Source organism: Aythya ferina (assembly GCF_964211825.1).
Source record: "Aythya ferina genome assembly, chromosome: 1".
Lineage (NCBI taxonomy): Eukaryota > Metazoa > Chordata > Aves > Anseriformes > Anatidae > Aythya > Aythya ferina.
Window position 1 is genome coordinate 82853121 of NC_140296.1, and position 20177 is coordinate 82873297.

The 20177-nt window shown below is 37.1% G+C and overlaps 1 protein-coding gene across 1 annotated transcript in view; it reads left to right on the forward strand.

The window, feature by feature from the left end:
• PHEX (phosphate regulating endopeptidase X-linked) overlaps nucleotides 1-20177 on the forward strand; it is a 103114-nt gene that overhangs the window by 72684 nt on the left and 10253 nt on the right. The window contains exons 15-18 of the mRNA XM_084492481.1: nucleotides 2765-2823; nucleotides 14369-14423; nucleotides 17680-17747; nucleotides 18562-18692. Coding sequence (XP_084348607.1) covers nucleotides 2765-2823; nucleotides 14369-14423; nucleotides 17680-17747; nucleotides 18562-18692 — 313 coding nt within the window. The remainder of the gene's footprint in view (nucleotides 1-2764; nucleotides 2824-14368; nucleotides 14424-17679; nucleotides 17748-18561; nucleotides 18693-20177) is intronic.

Consider the following 20177-nt stretch of genomic DNA (forward strand, 5'->3'; position numbering starts at 1 on the left):
TGAAGAACTCTTTAATCACTCCTTGTGGTGTTTCCCATCATGAGCTGGTTGCAGTGAGCTCAGTGTGGCCCCGGGAGTGCAACAGCAAAGAGGATGGGGAAGAGAGCAAAGCACATTAGTCTCTTTTGAAGTGTAAGTTATCTGCCTCAGGCCCTTGATCCTGTGCCTGGAAATGAGGGAGCCCTGTAAGACACACACTGTAAGAAGGATTTGTAAAAAGGGAGTTGTTTGTTGTTTGGAAGCCTTTTTCATGCTTAGAAGTTGCTGTTCAAGAGAATAGAAAGGATGTTTTAAGTGGAGCAAACCCACAGGGTGAGTTAGAAGTTGCAATGCTGTGTCTGTTCAAACTTTGAGTAAAATCCAAATTATAGTGTTGAGCATTTCAGGTGGGTCCCTCCAGGGTTGTCTCCTTGTCAAAGACAGATAGAGTCCTTCAGAGCTACTGCTAAGCTGAGAGAGCAGTACCACTGCACAAGTGCCTGGCTTGAATCCTTCAAAACATTTCAGCTCATCACTGATGTCAACAAATGTGAAACTAAAATGTGGTCAATTAGAGCCCCTATTTTTTTTCTTTATCCCCTCACCATAAGCATTCTTTCTTCAGTTTTCCATTATCTCACTACATTACCTCTCACATTTCATTCCCTTATTATAGAGGAAACAGAAAACACACCAAAATAAACAACCTCCCCCTGCTCCTCCCCTTCAGCATCTCCTAATAAAAAAAAAGTGGGAGAATTATCTGTGGCAATTAGAGAGTATAGTGTGATGGATGGTTTAGACATTTACAAGACATCACCCTTGGCTTTCCTTGGTTACTTTTTCAAGTTACTGCATTATAAAATAAGCTGCTCAGCTTTGAACATGAGAGAAGCAGATAAACTTATTGATAAAAGACAGGCTGCTGCCATCCTAAAACACTCCCCTTTGTTACATGGTCTATGTGAGGACATCAACTGCCAGAACAACAGTCAGGCCCTGAAGATAGCTCTTTCATTTGATGGTGCTATTTTAAAGCACAAATCATGCACTTGAATTTCACCGGCATCACACATTTTCCATGTTTTGATAGATCTTCCTTTGTCTTACTCCTTGTTTTGCAGCTGCCATCTTTTTGTTCTGAAAGGAATTTTCCAAAGCAATTGCATTATTTTCATTGCTTGCAGGCTTTACAAAACTTCTGAGTAATATGTTGCTAAAGAAATCATGATTTTCCTTTTTTTGGAAGCTTATTACAGTTGTTTCTAATTTATTATGAGTTAACTACAAATTCTCATCATCTTGATTACTTTAATTTTTTCTCAGTTCTTCATTATAAAAGCATAAGGTGAAATCTTGGACTCAGTCAAGTCAGAATTTCCTCAGAGGGGATTTGGATCTTGCTGAAACCTATTGAGATTTTTCCACTCATATGGGTGAAACCACTGCCAATATAGATGAGCTTAGGCTAAGGAGATTCATAAATCCTATTTGCATTTCAAATCTAGGTTTCCTTCCAGTAAATATGAGAAATCTAAACATGAGAAGAAATGGTAACATTTCATGTAAAATTAGTTTTGCTTTGAGCATGTCCATTTGTTTATGGGCACACTGATGCTCACTGGGTAGGGTACAGAGCGTGAAGCTGTTTATTTCAAATTTAGGCTTCCAGAAAGGACCTACCCATGTTGCTAACATCATCCTAATCATACAAGTGCCTATTCAGCAAAGAGTCTGAAGCCACTTCAGTCATTTCAAAATGCTCTCTAGTTTCAAGAGGGAGTTTCTCTGCACATGGTTGAAAGACAGGTATAATAAAACTTAGAGAGTTTTTACAGCTGCTATCAATATTGCACCTCTGTTGGGTGAAGTCAGGACTTCAGTTTGTCATCATGGAAGACCTCACAAGTACAAACATCACTTAGAAATACAGTGGATTAGGTAATAGGAAGCTTAACAATCAGTCTTGTTGAACATTCATCGAGTAAGTGCACTTAAAGTAAAGCCATTAAACAATAGATTTCAATGTTCCAGAAACTGTAGCTGAACTGGAGAAATAATTTAACTTTAATGTATCCTCAATCTTTTACATTTTCTCTTTCCACTGAGTAAACTTTTTATCTCTGCTTATGTCGTGGTTCAACCCGGCCGGCAGCTAAACACCACGCAGCCGTTCGCTCACCCTCCCCCCTCCCTCTCTGGGACGGGGGAGAGAAATGGAAAGTGAAGCCCGTGAGCCGAGATAAAGACAGTTTAATAAGACAGGAAAATAATAATAATAATAATAATAATAATAATAATAATAGTACAATGATGATAATAGTACTACTAATAATAATATGTACAAACAAGTGATGCACAATGCAATTGCTCACCACCCGCTGACCGATGCCCAGCTTAACCCCGAGCAGTCCGGCCCCCTCCCCCCGGCTAGCCACCCCTATATATTGTTTAGCATGACGTCAGATGGTATGGAATACCCCTTTGGCTAGTTCGGGTCACCTGTCCTGGGTCTGTCCCCTCCCAGCTCTTACTGCACCCCCAGCCTGCCTGTTGGCAGGACAGAGCAAAAGTCTGAGGTGTCCTTGGCTTGGTATAAGCACTGCTCTGCAACAATTAAAACATCGGGGTGTTATCAGCACTCTTCTCATCCTAAGCCAAAACACAGCATTCCACCAGCTACTAGGAAGAAAATTAATTCTGTTCTAACTGAAACCAGGACAGCTTATTCTATTCATAAAAATTGTTTAAGTGTACTGACAGATTTCTTTTGCTCTTACTACAGGTGGTTTACCAGCCCAACTACTGTCAATGCTTTTTATAGTGCCTCTACCAATCAGATCAGTGAGTAACTGACTTTTGAGACTGTTTTTAAAATGTCTTTTTGGCAAATGTTACATTAAGCTTCAGAAAATATATGTACACTTTGCGTGTGTGTGACTGTGTATCGGGGGGATGAAAATCAGAACTGCAAACATCATAATTTATCTGTGAGGCATCTTTATTTAGAGGGTTAGAGGATAGTTCTGGAAAAGCAAGGGCTCCAACAAATCTGAATTGCTGTTGCTTAGTGAATTACCCTGAGTAAACTGAGTTGTGGTAACTGCTTGTGTGTGTAGTCTGTTCATTGCAAATATGAACAAAAATGTTAGCTTAAATCACTTTTATTAAAGTTTATACTACTGTTTCTATTTTCTGTTTGCTGTAGCAAAAACATGTGCACACATACCTCTATAAATATGCAAATATGCAGTAACACTAAGTGACAGCAATTCAGTTTGCTAGTATTACTAGATACGTAGCAAAAAACATGGTTATAGAAGATTGTGACATAAAAAAGAAAAAAAAAAGAAAAAAAAAGTGGTGTCCAGCAGATTTGTTCAATACATTACAAGGACAAGAAGCGGTATTTGTAGATAACTTAAAATTCTTGCCTGTGTAGTATGATGAAATTTTCTTGTATGTTCAGTGCCACCTGTCTTGCACTAATTTTAGTTCCTTGTTGTTTCTACTGAGTATAAATCCTGGGTTGGTAAAATTGTTGAGATTTTCCAAAGATGTGCATGGGTTTGGATGTTTGCTCCAATTGCTTTAATAGGAATTTGCATGCAAAATTTCTAACTGGTTTTAAAAGTCTATACTAGTATTTCTGTGGATAATAGTGTTATCTTTGCCCTGACACTTCTCTTTATTGCTATTAGCTTTGCAAGTTAAATCAGCCATTCCAGTTTTATGCTGCCAGGGTCTGGAAGGCTGAGTGCTGTAACCTCTGTGATCTGGGTCCTCAGGGACAGGCTTGTCAAAAATCACTGAGTGACTCCCCTGCTTTCTCCTGAATCCTTCTTGATCAAATAGAAAAACAATTTTTGAAAGGCCATGAATGAATGTTTCTTACTGAAGAGGGTACTGCAGAGGACAGGCGATCCGGGTCTACTGGTATCTGTCCTTGCCTATTTCTGTAAATAATTTCTAGCCTCCAAATTTAAATTCTTTTGTATCTAAGTGAGCTAATTTGTAAAGCAAGTATGATAATTAGGCTGGTCTTTTGATTAAAATTAGTTCTAGACCTAGACTGCTCCATTTTAATTAGAAGTCTGCCATCATTAAGCAGCCGCATTTTTGTTGATCGTTGGAGTGTATGCTTGAGGCAGGTTTCATCAAGTTGATCAGAGCTCTAAAGTACATCTGAAAAAGGACATTTGGTTTTCTCACTAAACTGAGCACATGCCTCCACTGCTCTTTCAGATGTATTGTGTGGACAGAGAGGAAGTTCAGTCAGTGCAAAATGAGAGCTGTTGCTGTTACATCTTCTTTAATATTGGGTCTTTTCAAGTTTCAGCAGCATTCAGCTTTCCTAGCCTCTCTGCCAGGGCACATTAGAGAAATCTTCAATGAAGAGGCTGGAGCTACTGCAGCTGAATTGTGCACTCACTGTGTCTAAGTGTCACGAAGCAGAGGGCTGTCAAATGTAACCTATCCGTCATGGGTGTAGGGGTGATTGCGTTTTGTATCACAACTGCTGACCGTCTTGTATTGCTGGCATTTGACCTTGAAATTTGGATAGTGCTGCTTGCTGTCCTGTTAAGGCTGTTCCTATAAAAGGGTTTAGGTGGTTCTTTCTGAAAAAAAACCTCTGTTCTACCTGAGAGGGAGAGAGTTACAAATGTAACCTTGCCCTCAAAATGATGTGCAAAATGAGGAGAGGCTTGAAGAAAGGCACAGTACAAAATGATCTTCCACTGCTGACTTCCATCAATGTGCTTTGCAGGGAATGTGGCCTCTGTGAGATGTGCATGGAATGTGCTCAGGTCTGAAGCTGCTGATAAATATTTTTCACATTGTTACTGAGTTCTTAGTAATGATGCTGGGAAAGAACTGTACCGCGTTAGACCAAATTTTGCAATCCCAAGCATATTCCTGCTGTGGGCTATATCTCTGGGCAAATCTCACACACAGGAATTATTGCCTTACTGCTGTATAGCTATGTTTTCAGTTGTAATCACAGCAAGTTCTGCAGGGGCTGGGGATATGCTACAAAACCTGTGTCCTTTTTAAAGGTGTAGTTAAATGACAGAAAAAAAAAGTTCTATAAAACAGAATGTCAAAATTCTACAAATAACAATGTAATTTGAGAATAAAAATGAGCTTGAGCTCTTGCAAGTTAAATGTAAAGTTGTGATATAAGAACCCCACAAAGATTGGAGGAACAACTTTCTAAGAATATAAGAACTAATAATAAAACTTTTTTTTTTCAAATACACTGAAAAAAGACATTCCTTAATACATAAAAATAATACAATTCTTTGTGTTGGAAGAGTTTGGGAGGTTCATATCCTCAAGCTTTTTCTTATGGAAATTAATTCCCATCAAGTGTCTTAACTATAGTGTTAATAGAAGATGCTTTAGAAGAAATTCATAAAGTGTACTGGGACAAATATAAGCACTAGATGATATTCACTCAGGTATTCCAAAGGAACTTAGAAATTGCCAAAGAACCAGCCTTGGTATGTTGTCACTTACACCAGCCATGGCATGGGAAGAATGCGTGTGGCAAATGTCAAATCCTATTTTCTCAAAGATCATCCAGAGGGATATAATTATATGCAGTATTCTAGCACCTATATGAAGGAAACTGATCATAACAAATAAGAATGAGTAAATGTATGAAGTAATGGGGAAGAGTCAAAGTGACTTGTTTTCTTTCTTTTTGGGGGAAGAAAAAAAAAAAGTCATGCTTCCCTAGTCTATTAGAGTTTTTTTTCAAATTCAGCATGTAAATGAACTTGATATATTATGTTCATTTCCACGGAACACTTTTCATGAAGTTCTTTCCCAATACTATTAATTGGAATTTATCATGAGACAGGAAAGAATGTCCATTCAGTATTCAAAGACTAATCAGAGATGAGAAAAGAGATGAGAAAAGGAGGTAAGAACAAATTCATTGTTTTCAAAATAGTTGGAGGGGTGTGTTACCAAAGGATCTTCTGCACTCTATTAGCAGAAGATCGGAAAAAGAGGGTGTTCTGTCTTGAACAAAGGGATAGTTTTTGATCCAGGAGGATAAACTCTGTTTCAGGAGGACAGGTCCCTCAGCTACTGATTGCTGGAAGGTTGAAAGTTGTGCTAATGGAAGAACTACCTCACAGATAGATGCCCAATGCTCTTTCCAGTGATATCTACTGGTCACTGCTAGAGAAAAGAGAACGAACTAGCTCAGCTCTTTATCTTCTTGAGTGTTGCTCTTCAGTACACAAACTGGAATTTAGTGTGTTCAAGGCCCATCTATTTCTTCTCTTGGTAAGTGCATTTACTAAGGACTATTTGAGAAAACTGAATTCTAAAATGCATAATGTAAATTGTTTCTGGAAAGCAGCTGCTACATTAACGGGAAAAGACTTGGTTCTAAAGTTGATTCTAAAAATTAAGAGCGCTCAATTTAGAAACAGAAATGTACTGTGTGATATTATCAACTTAACCACAGCAACTCCAAACTTGATTAGTCACTGAAGGTTTCATGAAACAATTTAGAGAAAAGGCATTGTCTGTGCCTTGATCTGTGGACTTTGAAAAGGAGTTGTCATCAGGTACCTGCAGAAGTGGAGGGGAACATGGGGGTCCTTGATCACTTCTTAACTTTAGGAAGATGCCTTTGCTTTCTGCACCCATAGCACAGGGAGGTCTCTGGCATGCTCCCGGTGAAAGATCTATAAATTCTCCTGTCAGTGTAGTCTGTATTGCTCACTTAAGTGTTAAACAAAAAATTGCTGCAATCTCCATGCAAGTCCATAAAATCTTCATAGAAGGGAAATTTGCTAATATTTTTAGTGGCATCTTGACTATGGAATTGCTTGAAAGAAAAGATCTTTCGTCACTAAAAGTGAAAATTAATAAACAGTAGAAACTAGATTATTTAAAAAATGGCTGGATTTGGGAGAATAAAGCAAAACTCAATGTGCAGAGATTGTAATGAATTCTGCTGTGCTTCAGTGCAAACATCCTTTATGGCTGCTATTACTTCATTTAATTTTCATTAGTAAATTATCAATAGCTCAAATGAACAACAATTCTGTTAATTTTTCCAGAAGAGAAGTAAGTATCAAGGCAAGATATGCTGCAAAAAGCAAATTTATTAATTATGGTATATAAAATTTATCTTATGATTAAAGTTTGCTCCTGATGATCTCTATACTTGAGTATTATTTATTTCCTATTTTTTTTATTTTTTTCCATGTTTCAAAGCATTTTAGATTAACAACCATTTATCTTTATAATGGTTGTTAATCACTTTTAATTTCTAATTGTATTTTTCTTAGTATTTGCTAGTCAATTTCTGTTCAATTGCATGTACTTAACAAGGACAACAGGTATGTATCATTGTCTTTAGATGCTACAGATGTATCTAAGCACACTTCATATAACCTAAGCAGCATGAACACCATATTTTAAAATTATGATCACTGGAATATAGAAACACTTTCCAAAAGAGACTTTATTTTAATGAGCTCTAGAGCAGCCAACAGGTACATGATGAAAATAGGTACAAGTGATGAACAAAGTATGCTAGCATAATTCTGTTCAAGAAAGGGTTTTATTTCATTACAACACTAAAATATTGGCCCTTGAATGTGTGTAGGGTAGAAGGGAACTGCTCATTAGACATTTGGTGTGTTTAATTTTCTCTCCAAGTGTCGATATATTTGCCTCTAGAATATGTCAAAAGAGTAACATCTGTGGGTTGTGAACAGTAATGAAAAGTGGATTTACAGTGAACTGAGGCAAATATAAGCAATACATTCAATGAGGTATGAGCTTGAATAGATGTATTGGATAATTAACTACTGTTATCTCTGTAAGTTTATACCTATGCTTCTTCTACATCATTTTTGCTTGTACTGCAGTTCTCTAGAAAGTCAAGAGGCCTCTTTTGAGAACAGCTTCATTACATGCTACAGGAAGAAGATATAATCTAAAATAGAATTTTAAAATTATGTTTGAATTAGCACCCATAGAGAAAACTACAGATGAGAGATCATATTAGGCAGTAAGTATCATCTTTATAGAAAGTGGCATGCAGATATTGATGCTGGCAGCTGGCTGATGCTGTGAGTTGCAAAGGAGAACTCTTATCTCGCCAGGAGCCAGGCAAGCACTGGCAAACAGCACATGGTGCCATGGGTGGGGAAGGACCAGGGGACTCCACATAGCGGCACTTTCTCTTCCCTTAAGAACTGGACTAATTGGAAGGTTATTGATGAAGTAGTTTCAAGTGCTCCATTAGTTTCCAGGAGGTTAATGAACATAACAAATTTGGACTGAATACTTTCTGAGCTCTGTTATTAAGTAAGCTTTAAGTGTTCTTAAGTGAGCACTCATTTTCATTTTTTCCTATTTATGAATGGCCAGTATTCTCTTTTATTTACTTACAGTTATAGGTGACATGATACATGATCCTTACACACATTTTTCTAGTTCTTCTTCCTAACATTCTTATGTAGAAATGTTTAAAATAGGATTTTTTTTTTTTTTCCCTGTGCTTTTCTTTTCATCTGGGGAATCTAGAGAGTTGTTGCCTTTAGAAAATAAAGATTAAAATTTATTGTAAAAACATGTTTCTTAGTCCCTCAGCACACTTACTCGTTTGCTTGTCACAAACCTTCGTGCATTTCTCCTCACAGTGCCCCACTGAGGTTCTCTCTGTTTCATGAGCAGCAAAGACCCTCTTTTGTAAGATGAAATGGAAACTGAGCCAAGAACTGAACCAAAAGTTTCTGAGTCCTCTGCTTTAAAGACATCACTTCTCTTTATCTGTTAATGAATGTATTCACTACGACTTAGAAAGTTATGCTTTGTATGTGTGCACAGTCTGAAACAGTTACTGTGCCTCACACAATTATAATAAAAAAATAGATGTTTTCCATCCTTATTGTCTGCAGGATAGAACTTGTAATAAGATGTAGGATTCAAGTCAATGTTATGACAGAGTGATCCTAATTGCCTTCATATACGTAGATCAAAGCTGTTTGGGATGCTTTACAGCATCCAGTATGTCATCATATCTTGCAGATCTGAGACCCTGGAGACAGGAGACCTTATTCCATTGAGATTGACACTGCATGTCCCAAGCAGGATATGCAAAGGCATCTCAAATGGCACTGGGAAGAGATTCAGTTATCCAAAAAATCTGAAATCTATAGAGCCATTTTAAAGAATTGTATCCCACCCTTCATGCTGTTTTTAGATAACTAAACAGCATCCTCATATTTTTCACGTTTAATTACTTACATGAACTCAAAATCCTTTGCTTACTGACCAGAAATTAGTCTTCTGTTTATATCTTATCCATTTAAAATTCTAAATACGAATTGGTTCAATGACACTTGAAAACAGGTTGCAGTTTTTTAAAAAAACATCTGAGGACAGCCAGTACAACAATCAGCAGAGAACCCTGTAAGTCACATAGCTTAGCACAGATGTCTCCCACATCTGCTATTTATGTGCTGGATTCACTAGCCTGTAAGAAGTTGCTTTAAACAAACCAGCTAATTATTGGAAATGGTAAATGCACTGACTTTGAATGAGGCTTTACTAGATCTTGTCTTAGTTAAAAATACTATGCAATGTAAATGAACTATAGAATTGGAATTCATACTGAGATTTGAACTCCAAGTTTCCTTATGATATGTTAAGGCATCTCACCTGTTTTTGGTTTACTTCATCCATTATTACTTTCCATAGTTACAGTGAACTATAAGATGAAATGTCATTGTTTGTGTCTCTCTGGAGAAGTAGTATTATTCCCCTGAGTTTCAGGGTGTTCATCTGCAAAATGTGTATAATAACATATGGTATTGGCTGGTAAATTGATTAATTAATTGCAGTAAAAGCCACTTTAAAAATAAAATGGAAAAAAAAAAAAAGAGAGAGAGGGAAAATAAATGAAAAGAAAAAAAAAAGTGTTTCAAGCTTGAAATATACTCCAACAAACTTCATAGCATCTTGCTGGGGAGAGAGGCTAAAAATTGGTGCAATAGATAAAATGAAGCTAGATGCCTTCAGTTAAGTTAAAAGTAGTTCTGTGCAGGTGGAGAGTGCTGTCAGAGCTTCAAGATCAGCATATATTCAGAGTGAAATATTTAAAGTAAGCCAGATGTGCTTCACTGTTTGAAATACTCCTGTGTTCCAGAGCAGTAAAATAAACAAGAGGAAAGTTCAGCAAAAAGTCACTGTCCAAGGGTGTGGGCATAGGGGTTAGGAAAATTACCTGGAGATGAATCTGGTGCAGGATGTGAAGGGCTGTCAGAAAGGTTTCTGCAAGTATATCAGCATCAACAGAAAGTTTAGGGAAAATGTGGACACACTGCTGAATGGCTCAGGGAACCTGGTGACAAATGATCCTATAAAGACTGAGGTACTCAATGCCTTTCTTGCCTCAGTCTTTACTGGTAAAACAGACAAAGGAGCAAAGAGTCCTACCTCATTGGAGAAAGAGCAGATCAGGGAATATATAAACAGAACTGGACAGACACAAGTCCATGATCTGGTAAGACAAACCTATTAGTTGAAGAAGATGGCTGATGGCATTTCAGGGCCACTCCTATTTATTTTTGAAAGGTTGTGGGGAGGTTGCTGAGGACTGGAAGAAAACAAACGTCACTCCTATCTTCAAGAAGGACAAGAAGGATCCAGGGAGCTACAGGCTGGTCAGCCTCACCTCTGTCCCTGTGTATATGACAGGGTTCAAAGTAGAGATCCAGGAAACCATTTCTTGACCAACCCAATAACCTTCTATCATCTACTTGGGGATGAGGGGAGAACTGTGCATGTCATTTATCTTGATTTGAGCAAGACTTTTCACACTCTCCTACAATATTCTCAAACACAAATTGATGAAGTAAGGACTAGATAAGTAGACATTCACGTGGACTGAAAACTGGTGGAACTGCTGGACTCAAAGGGCTATCTATGATCATGGCTGCTGGGCTTTAAATGGTTGTGATCAATGGCACAAAGTCCATCTGGAGGACAATCCAGCTCATCCATCTTGCCTTCTCTAAAATGCTTGGATGTACAGTATTAGTGCTGTTTTCTGATAGTTTGAGCTCAGATGTCCACAAATCTCCAGTGCTCTTATGGCATGTGCCCATCTCAGAATGATGTTGCAGTCTTGCAATGTTGCTACAAAAGTAGGTCGGATGTAAGAAAGTAGGCAAGGCAGATTCAGCAAGTCCAGATCATACCTATGGCAGAGAGATTTTTCTGGGGGTCTGTAATAAGAGAGCACAGTTATCTTTCTGTGTTCCAAGTCAGCACTAGTAGTAAACTGTACACATAACTGACAGAGGGGTTTTAAGCCTATATTCCTCTTCTTGGACCATGTAGAGAGAGCAAGCATGTAAAGATGCACTAAAGGCTAAATTTGTGTTGAAGTGCTAGCTATAAGTACTTACTCATTGCCTATATCCATTCTTTAAGATGTGAAACTGAAGTCTGCCTGACTTACTTCTCCAGATCAGTGCTTTTCTCACTTGAACTCCAGTGGCATATAAATAATCTTATTAGTATTTATTGCTTCTGCATCCTACTATGAGCTCGCTGAGTTTTGTCATTAATTCTTTTAGGTGCAATATGCCAAGCAAGCAAGCAAGAAACAGGCTTCAGAAGGGAATTGCCTAACTCAGGGGATTCAAAACAGCACAGAATAAGAAACTGTCAGGTGATCTATCTCATGTCATAACTTCAAGGAGATTCTAGGTCTAGGATATTGTTTTCCTTGTCTCCTCCAAGGACAATCTTTTTGACACTTGCCTTAGGGAGACATTGTTTCTAGAGGGATGCCCTGTGTTGCCAGCTTCAAAACTGTTCCTTGTATCCCTGTACTGTTGCAATACTGGACAAGCACCCTCTATCACTTAGTACCATGAATCTCTGAAGGAAAGGACACCCCCACTTTATTAGCTGCTCAGGAATCACTTTTAAAACTAGATAGTAATTTTATTGAACAAAAACACCCTATTGGGTTCCCTGAGTTTTCCTTAAACAGGTCTTATATTCAGTGACTCACTTTGGCCTGAAAATACTTCCTAAGCTTGCTTTGGTGCATTTGAACTACAAAGGTGTTTCACACAGCACAAGCAGAAACCACTCCTTAAACAAACTCCATTATTTGGCATGTCTTATCTAAAATGGATCCTGACTTAGAGTAAGATAATTTTCAACCTGTTGAATGGACTCATGGTTGGAGCTTCTTCCCATTCTTTCACATAACATGAGTGGTAACTTTATCTCATGGCTTAACTCACATGTGACTGTTTCAGCACTGTCACATGAAGGTACCTTTAGATTATATTATTTAGGTGGGTGAACCTGAGCGAAACTTTGCACCTAGTTTACTCAAAAAAATGCATGTATACCTCTATCGGAGCACAGACAAGTGCAAATTCACTATTGAAGTGTACGCATAAGCAAAGCAATTTCTGCTCCTTACAAGATCTTGATAGCCTCTCGATGTGCTAGCAGGTACACGGCTGTGTGCCTGAACTTTTGAACTTGGAAGGAAGCATGCAATGTAGTTCAGGGTAGATTTCCAACTCTTAGTACCTTATGGTGCTTAGCACACAAAGTTGATGACAACATATAGCAGTCACAAAATGCATGTGAGCAGGACACTGAAGGTTCAGGTGTCACATGAACCAACCTGCTGGAACATTGCATGCTGTAATGTGGAATGGGGGAGTGCCGTTTACTTACATAAATGTGCCACAGCCCAGTCCTGGGATAATTCTGTTAGCCTCTGTATATTTTGGACCAGGCGCTAATGGATGGATTTGTTCCTCTCTAAACTTATAAGACTTTTTTTAGGAAGAACTTAGTGTACTAGCAAACAATTTTCAACAGGATGTGCCAGTGAACCATTACTGTGAGATGTTTAAAAACACACACCATAAACACTCAACACTTTTCTGTGTGTGCTGGGAGGTAAAGAGAATTAGATCAGGAAAGCTTTGTCCTTGACATTGGTACAATTGTGTTTTGTAGCAACAGGAAAGCAGTTGATAACATGCTTGAAAGGACAAAACAGCATCTGCATAAGTAAGAGAAAAAAGTACTCAGAAAATAAGTTTGAAAACCATACTTTTTGTTAAACTAATTGCAAATAGGTAGTCAAGGCAGCCAGGGTAGAATGGTGAAAAAAAAGCAGTCAGGAGAACATAACACTTGCTATATCATTTGGTGTGAATTACCCTCAGGATATTGTATTTAATGTCTTTGGAAGGAAAGCAGAAATTTTGCCTGAAACATTACTGGAAAATCTATGTCAGTGAAAAACTGAAGGTGATCAAAATCGAGTGAATACATTTTTTGTTTGTTTGTTTTGATCTGAGTAGCCGGGTGATTTCTTGCAGTGATCCTTGTAAGGTGAAGCAGAGATTCCTGGGAAAGCAAGTGAATCATCAGTGGACCATTTCCTTTGGGGTAACATTCAAAGTGGATGTAAGCCCATGCTTTGTAAATAAGAATTCTTCATGTGAGGCATCAAATTCTGCATTTGGACCCAGATGAACTACAGTTTTCACCAGCATTTGAAAACTTTGGGTATAAGTGTCTGTTTTATTTGACAACTATTTGGGTTGTTAAACTGTTAACATGGTTTGCTCCATCATCTTCAGAATCATAGCAGTGAAATTTCATCCATGATTTAGAAATAGACCTATGACTTTGATGAAGGAACTATTTTGGCTCCTTTGTGTAACGTAGTAGATCACCACTCACTGCAGTGTCTACAATGATAGTGTGTTTTGGCTACTTGTTAGTTTACCAGAAGCAGCCAGGTAATTCCTGTAGCTAGACTGGCTCTACAGCCTGGACTGTCTACAGCTCTCCTCTACTGAAGTGCCTAAGTATGTTCCTTTACCTTTGATTTCACAGACTATAATTGGGTTTACGTTATATCACTTTCATATGTCTTTTGCTGTACTGAAGCTTCACTAAACCAACAATTTCATAATTCTTGTTGGTCTTTGACTGTAAATTCTCTGTTGATCTGTCAACACATCTGAAAGCAATCAAATAGTTTTCTTCTTTATCATGAGAAATGCTAGCTGTTTATTCATGGGAACAAATGCACAAACACACATATATGCACATATAGCCATGGAGATGTTCTTGCAATGCAGCATCTTGTTTTCATTGGGCTCCTGAAAGAGAGAGATCTCCACTTCTCAAAGATCCTCTCCATCGTATTCTGAAAGTACCACCTGAGGTAAAGCTTGCCTAGCAAAATCTTCTAAAACTAAACAAAAAAGGTGACTGTTGGGCCTTTTGACTTACTTTGCAATTCAGCTATATTGATGTATTGATGCCAATTGTCATTCTTTTGCTATTACAGGATTCCCAGCAGGAGAACTGCAAAAGCCTTTCTTTTGGGGAACAGAGTATCCTAGGTAGGTACTGCATCAGGGGAACCTCTTACACGTGAAAGCAAGGAATAGAAAGTAACGGTGTTAGTTACATGAAAAATACATACAGGCAAAGAAGAGGGCATAGAGAAAACAGGCTATACTGCTAAAGATAGCCAATAAGTATTTCATAGTAATACTGTCTTGTCACTGTATAGGGAAAGCTCAACCTTTGGGTTGCCTTGTTTTTCCTTGCTGTGTCCTGATTTTGCAATAGTAAAAAAAAATAAAAATAATAATAATAATAAAAAAAAAATCTAAAAACTGCTGCTTTGTGTGATAACTTTTCTTACCCTGGGGAGCAGTATGTGTGTTGCTGTTGTCTTAAACTGATGACTGATTTTTCACATGAATTGCTAATTAAGTGCACTTTAGTAGAAGTGGTTCAATGCTATAGTATGCAGATGCAGCAGTGTGCATATGGCAGGTATTAAAAGCAATTGTAAATCAGCTGACCAACACTCCTTCAACAGAAAAGACTGAGAAGCCATCTATTATCTTTTTTTTTTTTTTTTTTTTTTCTTCTCATTTTCTGCTAAAATCTAAGATTAACAGTGGGTCTGTTTGTTGAGGTGCATGAGAATACCTCTATGTGCAAGAGTGATTGTCTGAGAAGGCTTACGTGCTACTATAGACAAGGAAGAGTAATTACGGGTCATAGATATTTAATTTTGAAAGATGACTGCTTCTATGCAGTCCAATATCTTTCTATTTTAAGACAGATTCAGACCAGAAAAAGTCTCTGACACCAGTTTCTGAAAGTTATTTTGTACTTAGAGAAAGTCAATTACAAGTGAAACATGTCCTTAATAAATATTTGTGAAAAAATAAAATCAAACTTTTAAAACGTTTTTGGTTTGCCATCTTCCAGTCTGGATGTGTCCCTGTAAACAAAAAATTTGGCAGTATGTGTAGAGAGATGCATTCAATTTAGGAACGAATGAATTTGCATTCAAAAAGAATTCTCCCTAGCCACGTGACTTTTTGAGTGGTAACTGGGGATAGAGAAAAGTCCTTTCTGGTTAAGGAGAACTTATTTTCTGCTGTGGTTATTACAGATCATTTTCCAGCTTTACTTGTTGAAGAGGTTTCTCCGTGCCCTGACCTTCTGCCATAGTGATAAAATTATGGTTCTTTCAAAGATTTGTACTTTGCTCATTTCTCTTCTTTAAAGGTTACCTTAGCTTAAATTGGTTTTGCTTGAGTACGTATCAAAATGAAATTTAGTAAACAAATGTAGCTGTTTTATATCAGACAACAGATTGCTTTTGTCCTTGAAATATTCTGGATCTGTTTTCTGTTTGCTTAAAAGAAACAGTACATGGCACTGGAACAGAAAAATCATCAAAAAATCATCAGCACTTGATGAAAAACTGATTTAGCAAATATTTAACATTTAGTGCATATCTAGTGTCCAGTTCCAGCATAACCACTATAAAACAGCTGCATCTATTTGCATAAAGGGAAGTTAAGTTGTCACTTTACATCTCAGTACATGAAATAAAATACCATCCAAATGCCATTATTCATAGTTATGAGTCTTCAGTGCCAGATTTATTGAAATAGAGACATCAGGCTGAGTCAGTAGCTTCCTTGCTGTCCTCAGAGCCTCCCCAGTCCCAGAACATTTCTCTCCAATATGGTACTTGTTGGGCTTGATCTAATCCTCTCCACCTGTGTCTAGCTGTGTCCCAAAAGTGAAGAGCATGAGCAGACCTGGGAGCATTTCTGGCAAAGCTGTTGTTGAGCAGGACAAAATACTGAATGGGGTTCATAGAAGGAAAGGACAAATTTAATCCCAAACTTTCCCCCATATTTTGGAGCTGGGGAAAGACCTGGGTATGCCTGGGAACCAGCCTGTTTTCTCTGCTACCTATCATTAATAAGATGCATTTAGTAATAGGTCTCATTGGTTCTTCTTGAACTCTTTATAGGTTGCATGCTATTCTTTAAAAGATCTTGTGTAACCACTTTTCTTCAGATGTGGAAAACAAGTCTAATATAGTACATTAAGTATGGATAATTATCAATATGTGTTACACAAGATTTGAAATTTGTCACACAAAAGGGCGATATTTTCATTGCAGAAATGTATAATTTTAACCAACATCTTCTAATGAAGGTTTGCAATAGTAGTGGGGAAAAAAAGAAAAAAAGAAGGAAAATAAAAAGCAATAGGGAAGATTTTATCACATGTAAATTACTTTTCAGGAAAAAAAAAAAAAAAAAGAAATCCAAAGTGAAGAATTGCCATGGGAGAAGGGGGAATTAAATCATATCATAATTTTTGGGCATGACTGAGATGAGCAATTAGTGTGCTATGGATCATTAGGTCCAGTAATAACATGTTACTTCAAAACACTCAGCCTTTCTCCTGTTTCAATACAATCAGTTGAAAATACTCTCAGCTACTTTGAAATATGGCATCTCAATAACGGAAATAATTAAAATCACAAGGAACAACTTAAAAAATGAAAGATGAATTTAGCAGATAACTTCCCCCCCACACACACACTATACCACTATATCCATTACATTTCATACTGAACCTTTCATCCCTATTTCTCCCAGATGCGTGTTTATTCGGGTATAACAAGGAAAATGTCATTTATTGTCAACCAAGAATACAAAATATTTCTGTCTATTCTGGTTCTCCGGTGCATTTATGTGACTGCAGTTCATGCCCTGTCCCTGTGCAGGTGCAAGAAAATTGTCTGACCTTTACTTTGAAAACTGAAAGAAGATCTATTAAATGCTTTGCATTATAGAGTCATTTGCAAGTCTGTTTGTTGCATGCCAGTGAAGAATGATTGGACCTTGCATTACAGAAGCCCACTGCAGCCTTTGATCTATGCTTTTTTCATGACTATAAGAGAATAATACAATCTATAACTTTTTTCTGTTCTTGGTTAAAATATACATAATACAATCAGCTGCAGGAGACATTCTGGAGCTCAGATGATGCTAATAAATGATTTGGTTAAATGAGTGAGCCACAGCAATGCTTTTTGAAATTTTATATTGAAGACTGTTTTTAAACAAGTAAGGATTTAACCTTCAGACTTTCAACAACCTTAAGTCAAAATTGTACCTTACGATTTTTTGTCCCATCCCCCCCCAGCCCCTCCCAATTTTAATAACGATCTCTCTTGAGGTACAAATCTGTTTGATCTTCTGTCTTCTGTTCTTTTGATTTTTTTGTGTAGACACTTTCTGAGAAAACTGCTTCTTTGTGTTACAGGTCACTAAGCTACGGTGCTATAGGAGTAATTGTTGGCCATGAGTTTACTCATGGATTTGATAATAATGGTGAGTGTTTGTCTGTATGTTGATAACTTTTATTTTCCTTACAGTTGACAGATTAGAAAGATGACGTGTGTGTACTTTAGCTCTTTTATTGTTTTTTTTCTTAATAATGCTGAATTGCATGAAGAAAATTGAAGTGTGCTGTCTTGTTCAAGGTGTCAAATTCCCTAAAGCTGTTTTCAGTTCTATAATGGGAAGGTAAGAACCTGGCCAAGGAGTTGTGGTCTGGTCTCCATTGCTTAAACTACCAGCCTGGGAAATGGGACATATATATTTTCCTTGTTTATATGAATGTAGTTCTAATGTTCAAGTTTTGCTCCAAGACAAAAAAAAAAAAAAAAAAAAGTAAACTTCAGAAGTTTCTATGACACAGATTTTTTTTTCTTGTCAAGTAATAAATTAGTTGTCACCAGGTTTAAAGAAACAAAGAGATATAGGCTGAGGATGAAAAATACAATTATATTCACAAGAAAGCTTATATCCCTCTTACATTACATAGTTGAATGTGAGCTTTTTACTACTGAGTTGACTGAGGTAAAGATTTTGTCTGCTGATATTAAGCATTTTGTTCACACACTTCCATGAGTACATTTACCTCTAACTTCTGTGGAAGTGCTAGATTCCCAAACTGGAAAATTATGGGTTGTTTGTTTCATTTTGCTATTGTTCTGTTATTGTTTTGTTTTGCTTTTCTTCTGGTCTCTCATTCTTCCTTTCTTCCTTTCTTCCTTTCTTCCTTTCTTCCTTTCTTCCTTCCTTCCTTTCTTTCATTCTTTCATTCTTTCATTTTTTTCATTCTTTTTCTTTCTTTCTTAAGGTCGGAAATACGACAAAAATGGAAATTTAGACCCATGGTGGACAACTGGCTCTGAAGAAAAATTTAAAGAGAAGACAAAATGTATGGTTAATCAATACAGCAATTACTACTGGAAGAGAGCTGGCTTACATGTATGTAAAACAGAAGTGATTGAAAGCACTGGTATATTAGGAGTGTTTTTTTTTGTTTGTTTGTTTGTTTTTATCTATCTTTTCATAAATCCCAATATATTGGGATATTAGGCTACCACCTTCATTTCTCACAACAAATCATTTTCTGAAGTGAATAATTGTGATTAAAATTGTCTGCCAGATTTGATTAGTCTAGTCAAATACCAGAACTCATACCCTGGTGACAGGGTTAAACTGCTTCTCCCCATCACATCATATTGGAAACAGAGGAAGAGGATGAAGCCACTCAGCAGGGCTGGTCTAATTACTGAGCATGTTAAACGTCTTCTGAAGATGAGGTCAGTAATGAAATCTGAGCAGCCAATGTTTTTAAAAAGAAGAACATAATAGCATGTTTTATACATTCCTTTAGCAATTATACTTGTTATTTATTACAGCTATAAAAACAGATGTATAAACCCTACTTTATTTCACATTCAACTCTTGCTATTTTTTCCATATGTGCACACAGACCCAATTTGTATCCCAAATGAAGGGACTATGATAGCAGTAGCTCATAGAAAACAACTGAGAAAGAAAGTGCAAGGAAATTTTTTCTGTTTTATTGTCTATCAGAGCTATAGACTTCTCTGAAAATGTGCACTTTATGTAAGTGTCCCAAACAGAGAATAAATAGGATAAATCCCAGGTCTTCAGAAGTCAATAGCTAAAATTCCACTAATGCTGGCCAGGACATGATTTTAATCTTAATGTTCAGGATAAAACACGTACCCAACCCCCTAGTCAATTTCACCACCTCTACTTACCTTTTAGAAGCAGAATTACAATAAATTATTTGCCTTTCTAGAAGTTGCATTGAATGCTTAGCAATAATTGTAATACTTTCTTCAGGCTGTTTATATTTGTCTCAGAGATAACAAGACCATATTGTAGTCCAATCTGAAGTTCAACAACTCAGATATAAAGTAATTCATACAAAGTAATTTGTATATACCAATTCTCAGGCTTGTTCCTGAACATCTATAGGACAAGAACTGTCAATACAAAAACGTCACGTACAGAAGGTCATTAAAACCTTCCCTAAGAAACACAGAGTCATTCTAATGTTCCTGCCAATGGTTCGACTATCCACTTTACTTTCTATGGTGTCTCTTGAAATGGGGTAGATCTGAGTTATCCCCTCCAGTGTAGTTATCACCTTTGAAGCTGGTGGGTGGGCTTATGAAGAGATCCTGTTATCCGCAGCCTTGTAATGTGAGGCTTTTTCCTTCTATTTCTGTGGCATAACCTAAAGCACTATTTAGAGGATAGAAGAATAATCGTAGTATTTTCTGATGTATTTTATCGCTTCTGTATGAAGAGCTATGCATGCAAAGAGCTTTTTCTTCTGCTGTCATTTACATCAATATTCATACATTCTGCAGGTTTTTTTTTTTTTTTTTTTTTTTTTACTCCTGTACGAATATTTTACACGGATCAAGAAAC